Genomic DNA, 12595 nt, shown 5'->3' with positions numbered 1-12595 from the left:
ATGCACCTCACGATGTGCCGTGTATGCACCTCACGATGTGCCGTGCATGCACCTCACGATGTGCCGTGTATGCACCTCACGATGTGCCGTGTATGCACCTCACGATGTGCCGTGCATGCACCTCACGATGTGCCGTGTATGCACCTCACGATGTGCCCCCTCCCTCAGATCTCGGAATATTACGTGGTGAGCTGCACGTCGTCCCTCACCTTCTCCATCTCAGGCGTTGCTAAGGAGATCGCCACCCTCACCCTCGCCGTGTACTATTACCACGAGCACCTCTCCCTCATAAATAAGGTTAGTAATTAGTAAGATTAGTCTTTAAATATCTTAACCCTAGCCGTGTACTATTACCATGAGCACCTCTCTTTAGTCAATAACATTGGGCTTCGTAATTTCAGACGGATAACTTTTTTGTGAGCTGACATCCTTTATAACGGATATATCCGTTATTAATGAATGCCTTCAATGAACGTCATATACGTTAGGAATACCCTTCCCCATAACAAATATATCCGTTATACATTACTATATCCTTTGATTCCCTTACGACTGATATCTGTTATTACTGCAGTTTTTGTACTAACACGATATCTTATCTTACAAAAAAACTTAAAAGCAAAGAAAACTCCACAAAAATTCATAGTATCTTTAAAGAAAACGTTTCGGAGTCCAGCTCCATCGTCAGTTCGGAAATTCCATATGAATTTTTGTGGAGTTTTCTTTGCTTTTAAGTTTTTAGTGAATTTGCGATTAAAGCAAACAAGTGACATTATTACTTATCTTACAAAATGTTGTGATTTATTTATAAATGATATTTGCAGTAACACGTTATCTTATCTCCCGATGTCTTTTTGATTAATATATTTCAATTATTTATTTGTTTTATAAATTATTAACGGTGTATATTATTAATTTCTAGCTGAGATTTGTTGTCACTGCAGTCTTTGTAGCAATAAGATATATTTAATAGATTTGTAACTGATATTTATTCCTGCAGGCCGGGCTGTTGCTGTGTGTGCTGGGCATCGCCCTACACGTTTTCTTCAAGGCCCGGCAGCTGAGGCTGGAGACCGCGTCCCTGAAGGGTCCGACATCGCCCCCAGGGACCGGGGACGCTTTTGTGTTCCCAGCGGAGGTGGCCCAGCCGCTGCTCAAAGATTCCTTCGACCAGTCAGACGAGGAGATGGAGATGTTCTCCAGATAGTATATGCTTTATGCCATTACATGTGAAGTATATTTTATACAAGTTTTTATGTTAGCACAGTAACTGGTAATAGGCCTTTGGTTATATTGTATATATGCAACTCGTGTTTTTTGGGGCTGCAATTAGTAGTTGATGTGTCTAGGATTGGAACAATATCAGTTCGATACGCTTAGAAGTGAATGGTTTTACTCGCATAATCTCTGTTGTACTATTCGTGTTTAGGAATAATTACATTACGGTACACTAAAAGTGAAGCTTTTATTTGGGTCTGATAACCTGACTGTTCTGAGGCTGACCTTTCTTGTTGGCACAAAAGTATTTATAAAACAAATGAATACTACCTCCTAACCACCTGTAAGGCCAAAATATCATCTATTGAAGTATTTACGTAGTAAATAATATTAAAATTAAAGTGCCACTTCCGACGCTCATTCGCGACTAGCTAATCGAGTGAACAATGTTGATGGTGCTTATTATGAAATTCAGCTCAAGCATTCGAGACTTCAATATTTTTTTAAACTAATGATGTTTTTTCTAGTGCTGCTTTACCTCTTCTTCTCTAAACGTTGCATTCCCATGGATGAACCATGTACGAATTTATTTCTAGCTACCGTAAGAATTAACATTTTTCCATATTAATGCTGAATTTTCGAGCTCGTTGGCTATACTTCGAGAAAGATCTTGTCACCTAACTATACTGATGATTAATAAGTAGTAGTAATAGGATTTAGTAATGGATTATTATTGTTTATAACAAGAATTATGAATTATTGCTTGATCGTTTAGTCAGCAATATTTATCTCGCTATGTGTTTAAGTTTTTTTCTATATCGAATATATTGTAAACATTGACGTATTTACTTATTGGCACTGAGAAGAGAAAATTTATAAATCCTTAGGGTTATAAATGGTGCTAAAACTGTTTATGCGGATTGTGATATGTTTTATTTTGTAATGAAATGAACTTGATGTTGTTTTTATGACAGGCTAAATCTTAACTAATTTCTCTTATAAACTTGTTTTTTTCTATGTTCTTGTACATGCCGAATGTTCTCGATAGGTTTCTCGATACCAGAACACAATACATTCCCGAGAGCTTCAGGAGAAATTCGTGCCTCTTAGGAATAAGGGGAATAATAAGGACCCCTCTTAGAAATAAGGGAAATAACGAGGGACCCTCTTAGAAATAAGGGGAATAATGAGGGACCCTCTTACATATAAATGCAAATAGTTGGGCTTCTTAGAAATAAGGGGAATAATAAGGACCCTCTTGGAAAAAAGGGGAATAACGAGGGACCCTCTTAGAAATAAGGGGATTATGGGGGACCCTCTTACATATAAATGCAAATAGTTGGGCTTCTTAGAAATAAGGGGAATAATAAGGACCCCTCTTAGAAATAAGGGGAATAACGAGGTACCCTCTTAGAAATAAGGGGAATAACGAGGGAGACTCTTAGAAATACGGGGAATAGTTGCGGTGTGACTAGTTTTATCGCCGTCGCTCGGTGGTCCTCAAGCTGTGGGGTTCATTACCTCCCCTCCCTCGTGTTGGTTATTCAGCAATGTTTTGTGAGTAACGAAAAAATTGCAAAAAAATAGTTACGTAGTTCTCAATAAAATGAAATATGTATTAATATTTGCAAATAAATATGTTAATATTGGCACGATGACATTCGTAAAATGTCAGAAAGTTTGGAACCATCGCCTTGGTTTCTGAAGTCAGTCAACCGAAATCAGCAGGTCGGCCGTATGTCCATGTGGAATTTTGATTATTTCTACTCAGTGAGAATGCATTGTTATTATAAACACAATATAATTAATTTATTAGTGTCATTAGTCTTGAACCCAGTTCATTTATGTATCTCAGCCTTGTCTGTTTTGTTTGTGTGCTTAAGTCTTTAGAGCATTTGCTTACGTGTACATTATCCTGGATAATTTTAATGCTTTAGTTACACTGAAATTTAATCTCAGATGGAATTCTTCATTTCATTCATAATTTTATATTTTTATTTGTTGTTTTATATTTTTATTATGACATTCCTCAGTCTCGACTGTTGCCCAGGCATGTGCTGTGTTTGCCTCCTATAGATTCTGCTTTGAATTTCGTATTGTGAGAACTCACTTGATTTTAACCTACTTTTTGTACATATTTATTTGTTTAATGCTATTCGTACCTAAAGCTCTGGTAACTAGTTATCACAACTAAACGAACTGTGGGTATATACATCAAATGCCGTTAATGCTATTCGAACCTAAACCCTGATGCCGAGCTATCTCTAGTAGGCAAAAGTTCCCCTTTAGGATATTATATCAGTATCCTCCATATTAGTAGAATTTTTTACATGCTCGTTAATTTCTCTATCGCGTATCGGCATTCAGTTTAGTTGAGGTCTTATTTTCTTATCACTACTCGATGGTGAGTTAATCTCCGGTAATTAACTTAAATAGCGTATAAAAATATGAATATGAACAAATATTCCTGCAGTCAGAGACAAAAATATACGTTGTTTTGATGAACATTTTCAGTTGTCGCCACCATTAGAATTTTATTGCTTATATCCTGCTGCCAGGTATAACCGTGACGATGAGGTAGCTTCTGGTATCGAGACAAAACGATAAAGCTTTCTAAGTTCTGCATGTTTTTATGTATAAATTGATTTTTATATATTATATACGGGGTCATTAATAATATAATGTGAAAAATTTCATTTTCACGGTGCTTGTGATGTATGTTAGTCGAGATATTTTCAGCAATGAGTGGGACGCTGTCCAAAAACAATGTTCTTATAGTCCTTGTGTGTGTCATCCTGACTCAGGTTGGCTCTGATAAAGAACGCACTCTGTATCTATCACACTATTCTGATAAAGAACGCACTAAGGTGTTTTCTTCGCTTTCAAATTTCTAGTGAATCTGCGATTAAATCAATCTAGTGACTATTTTACTTGTGTACGCACTATCAGTGCTATACGGAGAAAGTCTTACTATTAGCACAATAATATGACCCAGTACAGTAATTGTGTTCATGGGCTTCAAGTGTCGACTTGAAAACAGCTTTTTGAATCAGATAGCTTTTTTTTATTCGAATTCTTAGTTTAGATTTTATCGTTGTGACTGAGAATCGGATCCTGGAGCAACGTGTTCATTCTCTTGTTAATTCATCTTTCATGAATTCTTGTAAGTTTTAACTTGTGCGCATATTTTCTTTACTTTCTACGCTCCAAAGCGACAGATAAGATTACAAAACTGTTGATATATTCGCTGAATTTACTAATTATTATTTTAGATTGAAGAGGAATTAGGATTAGGAATTTAGGAATCACTAATTAGGAATCAACAAACTACAAATTAGGGAATCACTCACAATGAACTTATGATATAATAACTGAAATTTTATGAGATGGAAGTATTTTCCTCACTTGAACGATGGCTGTTGAACTCTTTAAATGCAGCTCGAGATCATTCCTCCTGGCGAGCTGTAAGTCTCAACGCCGCGACAGGCCAAATTTGACCAAACAAACGCTGACGGCAATAATAATTTTAAATATATTACTTATGAATTACTCGTTAGTGAAACAGAAAGTCATACGTGAACGGAAACTCTTCAAAAGCGGAAATTTGTTTTTCATTTAATGGCTTAAGTTTCCGTTTAGTTCGGGTTGTCTAAGGTGCCAATTTATTTCGATGTTTTGGTAATGATTCCACGTACGCGAATTGGAAAAGTTTTTGAATTATTTTCCTATTCTCTCATTGATAAGAATCTTTGTGCTTTAGGTGTCCCCATTTGATGGCTTGCAGCGTGTGCTCTGTAATTGGTAGATACTTAGCCAGGTTTTTTTTTTAATTTGTACGTTTATATAAATTTTCTATAAACACTAATGGTGATTTTATGTATATTTTTACCTTTTCCATTTTAAGGAATAGTTTTGATGGAACTTTTAGTCCGTTTGATGCCTATTCGTTCATTTGATGTTGCAGTCGTGATTAAGAAATTTGTTTTTCGTTGAACTGTAGTTACTAAATGAGAAAAAAATTCATCTTACAATTTTGCTTGAAATTTGCCACTGAAAAATAAATATCCTTTGATAATACTTGATAATATTGAGGAATTTTTTAGAGGTCGCCGTCTTCTTGAAAGCGTCCTGCAAAAAAAGTAAAAACTCTTTGCCCTCGGCCGCTTTTTTCGCTCAATTGACAGGCCGCCGGTGGCAGGCTTTTGAACTATGAATAAAAGATATGATAGTCTTCCAATCGCAGGCCGAATATGCGCCGTTTATCTCCTAAAATATGGTCGCCATTTGCAATTCTAAAGCGAGGCCCCGTCGAGATATTAAGAACCGCAACGTGGATGCCTCAGTGCAGGTCCAGTGGCTCTGGAATATTCGTGCTTAGTGAGGAGGTTAAACAAAACTTTCGGATGAATATTTGTGGTCAATAATAAAGGTTATACCTGAATACTCGGATCGGATGAACTCCTTACGTAAGGGCAAGTCCAACGGCTTAAATGGAAATTCGTATTCAGAAAGAGGGTTAAAACTACGGCCAACGTCTTGGATGAGTATGCGTGGTGAGTAAGTAAGGTTAAACCCAACGGCCAACGTATTTGATGCGAATTCGGTTTCGTACCGGTCCGACACTTCAGCGAACTCGCGTGCGAACTGGCCTGCGAACTCAAATGCAAAACCTAACTTCATTTTCAACTCTGGCACTCATAAATCCTTCAATAATGAACGGATTTTATTCAAATTTGAAATATAAGTAGATAATATCAGTAATTTGCGGACGAAATGTTTTCAGATTTTTACATCAATAACTTTTTTGTTAATACGGAAAACCTAACTTCATTTACAACTCTGGCACTCATAAATCCGTCAATAATGAACGGATTTTATTCAAATTTGAAATATAAGTAGATAATATCAGTAATTTGTGGACGGATTTATTTCAGATTTTTACGTCAATTACTTATTTTTAATGACACAAAATACTGAAACTTGACCTGACTAGGACCTAACCTGCGAGGTGAACGTGAAGTTAGGCTTTCCGTGATAATAAAAAAGTAAAGAATGTAAAAATTTGAAAAAATTCCGTCCGCAAATTACTGATATTATCTACTTATATTTCAAATTTGAATAAAATCCGTTCATTATTGAAGGATTTATGAGTGCCAGAGTAGGATTAGGGTGTTTGATTCAAATGTCATTAGGATATGGGTGTTTGATTCAAATGTCATTAGGATTAGGGTGTTTGATTCAAATGTCATTAGGATTAGGGTGTTTGATTCAAATGTCATTAGGATTATGGTGTTTGATTCAAATGTCATTAGGATTATGGTGTTTGATTCAAAGGTCATCAGGATTATAGTGTTTGATTCAAATATAATTAGGATTATGGTGTTTGATTCAAATGTCATTAGGATTATGGTATTTGATTCAAATGTCATTAGGATTAGGGAGTTTGATGCTAATGTCATTAGGATAGTTTTTTTCATACTGAATCTGTTACGTCTGAGTGCGTTAACCGTGACAACACGTTACCGTGAGACCATGACAGTACGTTACCATTTAAGCGGCTTGCAGCAGAAAATATATATTTTTAAATTTAAGAGTATTTACCCATCCAAAAAAAATTTGAAGTGACGAAATGAGTTAATAGACGATTTTTAATTATGTCGGGAGTAAATAATGGCCTCATGGATAATACTGATTGGAAATCCAATTATAAAACTTCTGGCAAATTCATGGTGCAGCAGATGAATGGCTGGCTATGCAGCGGTGGAATTCCTGCTAAACTATTTCCATTTTAGGCCTCATAATTCCTTCCGTTCCGCGACCATTGACGTGCAATTTGACGGACTGCTGCGTGGAAATATGAATATTTGACCAAGATTTTAAAAGCACGGAAAAAGCCACTGAAATTTGCATAAGCTGTTATGAAAATATATTGAATGAAAAAATGGTGAATTACTCGATTATTAAAGCAAAGATATCGCCAAAATTAACAGTATCTTCATATATAACGTTTACAATAAAACTTGGTGAATTAACTTGGCGTTTGCAATGCATTTGATTTTTTTATTATTTTGCAGTTTAGGTATATTAATGATACACATATTTGAATATGAGGAACATAATATGAGCGAGGGCCGCTTATTGATCCCCTTTGGTTAGGATAACTTTAAGGATAACATGAAAGATAACTTAAAGATAATTTGAAGGATAACCTGAATGTGAATTGAAACCAGCTGCTCTTTTGAGTATTCATCCCGATTTGATTGAAGACCAGAAAATTTGTTTTATTGACAATTTTCTTATTGGTTATTTTTTCAATATCAAATAATATTTTTCGTTTGCATTGACAAATCGAAAATAAAGGTACTGGAAGACATTCAAAACGATGTTAACAAATTAAAAATGTTCATCGATACCCTGATTTTCGATTTACCAACGCAAACGAATAATAGTGTTCGATATATTGAAGAAAATAAGAAAAAATTTGCCGATAAAATAAATTCTCTGGTTTCAGTGAAACCTGCTTAAAGGAACAAATTCTGCCAACCTATACAAAATTTGAGTATTTTTGTATGATTTTGGACAACTAATAGCAAGAAAACATGAATCTCGAGTACTTCAAAACCAAAAACTTTTTCCTACATTCCTGTAGATTAAAATTTTTGAATAGTATTTTGGACCATGTGCGGAATTTACGACCAACTAACTATCTTGATGAAACTGAAAAAAAATTTACTGCAGCTGGTTGTGTCGAATATTTCGTTGATTTTTGAACACTGCTTGCTTCAAACCCGACCATTTTATGAAATTATTTGGGAAAATTGCTACGGAATAGCAACGGAAATTTGCCTAAAATATATTTTGTACTCATTGAATGTCACTGGCATTGTACCGTCTCTTCCTGTGTCACAGAAATTCATGAAATTCTCGAAACCGTTGGCTGAGGCAGGGAGGCGGAATGTTTTCTTTGGAGGAGGTCAGGGGGAGGTGGGGTGTCTAGAGGAGCCCTGGCGGGAGGAGGAGGTCAGGGGGAGGTGGGGTGTCTAGAGGAGCTCTGGCGTTGATAATCGGGGAAGTTCGAACGCATGAGTGATGATTATCTTGATAATCTGATGGAACATAAAAAGAAAACAGCTCTGTAGAATATATCGAGGATTGTTCGCGGTGAGGGTGTTAATTTCTTTTTCTGTGCGTCAAACAGGATTGAAAAAATAAAAATAAACATTTTTTATATGTTGTCTGCACAAACTCTGCAGTGTGTAGTGTAAAATTGACGATGAAATGAATATATTTTATTTTTATAAATTGGAATTCATACTCAATAAATGACAATAATGTGGGCATTGACACCTGGCACACAGAGGCCTGACTTGATGAATGAGCAGCGCGCTGGTCGATGACTTGTGACGTCATCTTGAATATTTAATGCTGGATAAACAAAGAGTGCTAGAAAACAAACAGTACTGCATGTGTACTACCTCCGGCCTGGTAGCAAACAGTACTACACATCTACTACCTCGGGCTAGAAAACAAACAGTACTACATGTGTACTACCTCCGGCCTGGTCGCAAACAGTACTACACTCTACTACCTCGGACTAGAAAACAAACAGTAACTACATATATGTGATACATCAGGTTAGGTAGCAAAAAGTACTACACGTATAATAACTCGGGCTAGATAGCAAACAGTCCTAGAAATATATTACCCGGGGCTGGAAAACATTAGGGGCAAAAGATATATTGGCTTCTGGATAGAAAGCATGAGGTGACTCTAAACGTATAATATTAGGAGTCAGAAAATGCTTGACCAAAAGGAATCGAAAACTGTGAACAGAAAAACGAGTTCTTATGGAGTGAATAACTCGTGAGACGGCGTGAGGTTGATAATTGTGAAGCAGTGGCTGGACAACAAACATATCTTTTACCTACATATCACACAAGGTTTGCTTCACTTCTCTATGCATATAGTTTATCATGAAAGTAATTTTTAGCGACGACTGTACATATATTATTTCCAACAAAGCCCGATCCATCACAAGAAATATCGTCAACTGTAACATGATTTGCAACAAAGGCCTATGCATAAGAAGAAATCATGAGTACATCATAAATGTGATCTGGAACATAGGCCTATGCGTCAAAAGAAATCATGAGTACATGACAAATGTGATATGCAACAAAGGCCTATTCATCAGAAAAAATCATGAGTACATCATAAATTTGAAATGCAACAAAGGCCTATGCATCAAAAGAAATCATGAGTACATCATAAATTTAAAAGCAAAGAAAACGCCAAGAAAATTCCCCATATCGATATTGAAAACGTTTCGGCGTCCAGCTCCATCATCAGTTCGACTAAACTAAAAATGAATAAAATCACTTTAAAAGTCAAAATTCAAAGACAGACATAAAACCTAATTAAGACCTAACATTATATCGAAATAAATAGGACTAGATTATAACAACTTGGTCTTAGGGGTACGACAAGAATATAAAATCCTAGCGATTTACTATTTCCAGATTATATGATTCGATATAATGTTAGGTCTTGTTTAGGTTTTATGTCTGTCTTCGAATTTTGACTTTTAAAGTGATTTTATTCATTTTTAGTTTAGTCGAACTGATGATGGAGCTGGACTCCGAAACGTTTTCAATATCGATATGGTGAATTTTCTTGGCGTTTTCTTTGCTTTCAAATTCCTTGTGAACTTGCGATATAAGCAAACTAATAATATAAGTACTTATATCATAAATGTGATGTGCAAAAAAGGCCTATGCTTAGAAGAAATCATGAGTACATCGTAAATTTGAAATGCAACAATTAAAGGCCTATGCATCAGAAGAAATCATGAGTACATCATTAATGTGATGTGCAACAAAGGCCTATGCATCAAAATAAATCACGAGTACATGAACATAAATGTGATATGCAACAAATGTGATTTGCATCAAAAGCCTACGGATCACAGTAACTGTATTAGTAACACAGCACCAACAAACGTGGTGCAGGTCGTGGCGTGTCTAATCAATAGAGATGCGTGACACCGACTACGTAACGTCGGCACTTCATCGCCTGCAACGCATCTCAAGAGCCGCTCAGTCCCGACCAAAAAAGTCCCGGCTAAGTCCCCGCAAAGCTCAGAAAATGTGAGTTCCATACACTAGCGTTCCCCTAGTCCATTGCAGTAAAGGCAGAGAGAAAAAAAAAGTTTGCATAAAATTACAGTGGGCAATGTGCATTTTAAATCGTCTTTGAAATGTTCAAGAATCGTTGGGATCATGTGGTGAACTTGAATTGTTTTTCAAGAAAGTCCGCGATAGCGGTCGAATAAAAACATTCTGGATGCAATACTTTGTTTAGAAGAACATTATAAAATGTATATATTGTTCCTTATTATACTGCAACTGTTTAGTGTTATAGAAAAATCATACCAAATTGCTGCAAATGAGGATTGGCTGTCATGTCTCTTGCCTGGTTCATCATTTCATTTTCCCTAAATAAAATGACCGTAATACTGGTCAGAATTTGTTTTTTTTTTTTTTCGCAGTAATCAACTGTAATTTTTTTAAACACTAAATCTCTGCTAACCGTGTAAGGGATTGGATAGGATATATATTTTTCATTTTGTTTTAGAGAGAGTTTGACGTGACCTTATCCGAATAGCGGAACCTAGTTTAGTCGTGTGGTTGCCGTCGATGTGTAAGGTACGTCTGGTGTAAATAGGAACAGCGAAAACTGTGGATGCTAGGATTACTATCGTTTGTCATGCGTGCAATTTGTGTCAATTTTAATGCTTAAATTTCGTGCTTCTCATTATGATCAATATTTTTGTCCATGTCGATTCTTTGCTAGATATTTATTCTTGTTTGTTTATTTATTTCAGGAGTCTCAGTAATAGTCTTGATTCAAGTAACCATCTCAGCAACAGTTTAAGTCATTAGTTCTTATGTTCATGCTTGGCAATAAAGATTATTAAGAAAACTTGTTCTCACTGTGGCTAATGGATGGACCTATATGATCACTTGGCTGAATAATGCAGGGACGAAGATGGCTTTGTTTTTCTTTTTTGTTGGAGTGCGTCCCTAGCAACCGACACACGAATTGGCGGTGCAGTTGCATAAGCTACTGAAATATACTCATTATTATAGCGGAATTGGCACTGACCGTTGCATTGCGTGCGCTCAGCATAATTTTACACTGTCTGCATGTATAGGCCTGGGAGTCTCGTGCACAATATAACCTCATTATCTTCTTCTTTTGTTCACTTCTGAGGACTTGGTTCTTCACCACTCGCCTCACGTCCGGAAGGGTTACCTCATTATCAGTTGCATCAGCGCTTCAGACGACACAAACATGTATGCAAACTTCGAATGCATTGCAAACGACGAGAGCTATAAACATTTACTACTCGTTTGCTATTCTATAACAGAAAGTAAGATCATGTTATCTCAACGCTGAGTAAATTATTTAATTTCTATTCGATGGGGTTTGTTTTAGTTTAACCCTGACATAATACTATCAAAGAATCTCGCCTAATGGTATATACGCGTAATTAACGGCCAATTTAACGTCTCAGATTCGAGAGTTTAACTTGAAAAGCCGTCAGTGGCTAGTAAACGGAGTTACGAACTCTTAACTATTTTTTATTGCACGGCTCCTGAAATTATAATAATTTAATATGCGAAAGTATTCTCGGTTTGCTTCACTTCAACATAGTTGCGATTAAGTAAATTAAAATCGTTTGAATGTGCAATCACCGCGTGTTCCTCAGTAAAGCCAAAACCGCAAAAGCAGATTGAATCAGCCGCAGTTATAACCGAAACAAATCCCTTCAATCTCCAGCTCCGTGAATTCGTGTACGAGCCAATTAGCCTGCGCAAATTAATTCCGGATCGGTATCCGAGTGAGTCAGCTATACCAACGCGGAACCGGACGGCTATAAACCAACCGGCAGCCAGGTGAACGAAGTTAGAGTCCGACATCAAGAGGTTTACGGCACTTTTTAGCGCATTTTCTCATTTATGGAAAAATGCACTATTGTGCTCGCCATGTCCGTCTGTCCGTCCGTCTGCCCGTCTGTCTGTCCGTCCGTGACTTCATGTTTTCGTCGACGAGAAAATGCGCTCTCTGTCACTCACTGCAGTGAGTACTGAGTTATATTTTTTGCTGCTATGTGCCACCAAAAGTTTATATGAGCAGGTTTTAGGTTTCCTTTTTAATGACCTGAGGTATTACCCACAATATTGATAGGTTTTCTTTGCAGGACTGATAAAGGTTTAATCAGGTTTTTATTGAAGCATATAAGAGGAATTTTCAAGTGCTATGCATGCCAAATAAACTACTTAAGTGTCGCGGCCTCCATAGTTTTGAATTGAAC

At 36.5% G+C, this 12595-nt stretch overlaps 1 protein-coding gene across 2 annotated transcripts in view; it reads left to right on the top strand.

Moving 5' to 3' along the window:
* The window catches only part of LOC108666071 (solute carrier family 35 member C2-like), an 11485-nt gene extending 9914 nt beyond the window's left edge, over positions 1–1571 (top strand). For both annotated transcript variants that reach the window (XM_018152880.2, XM_047879527.1), the window contains exons 8-9: positions 169–297; positions 1001–1571. In XM_018152880.2, the coding sequence (XP_018008369.1) occupies positions 169–297; positions 1001–1207 (336 nt within the window). In that variant the 3' untranslated portion in view covers positions 1208–1571. The remainder of the gene's footprint in view (positions 1–168; positions 298–1000) is intronic.
* The last annotated feature ends 11024 nt before the right edge of the window (positions 1572–12595 follow it).

This window comes from Hyalella azteca, unplaced genomic scaffold (genome assembly GCF_000764305.2).
Source record: "Hyalella azteca isolate HAZT.00-mixed unplaced genomic scaffold, Hazt_2.0.2 contig3301, whole genome shotgun sequence".
In the NCBI taxonomy this organism is placed as follows: domain Eukaryota; kingdom Metazoa; phylum Arthropoda; class Malacostraca; order Amphipoda; family Hyalellidae; genus Hyalella; species Hyalella azteca.
Note: the sequence above shows the minus strand (reverse complement) of the source record. Positions and strands in the feature narration are given on the sequence as shown.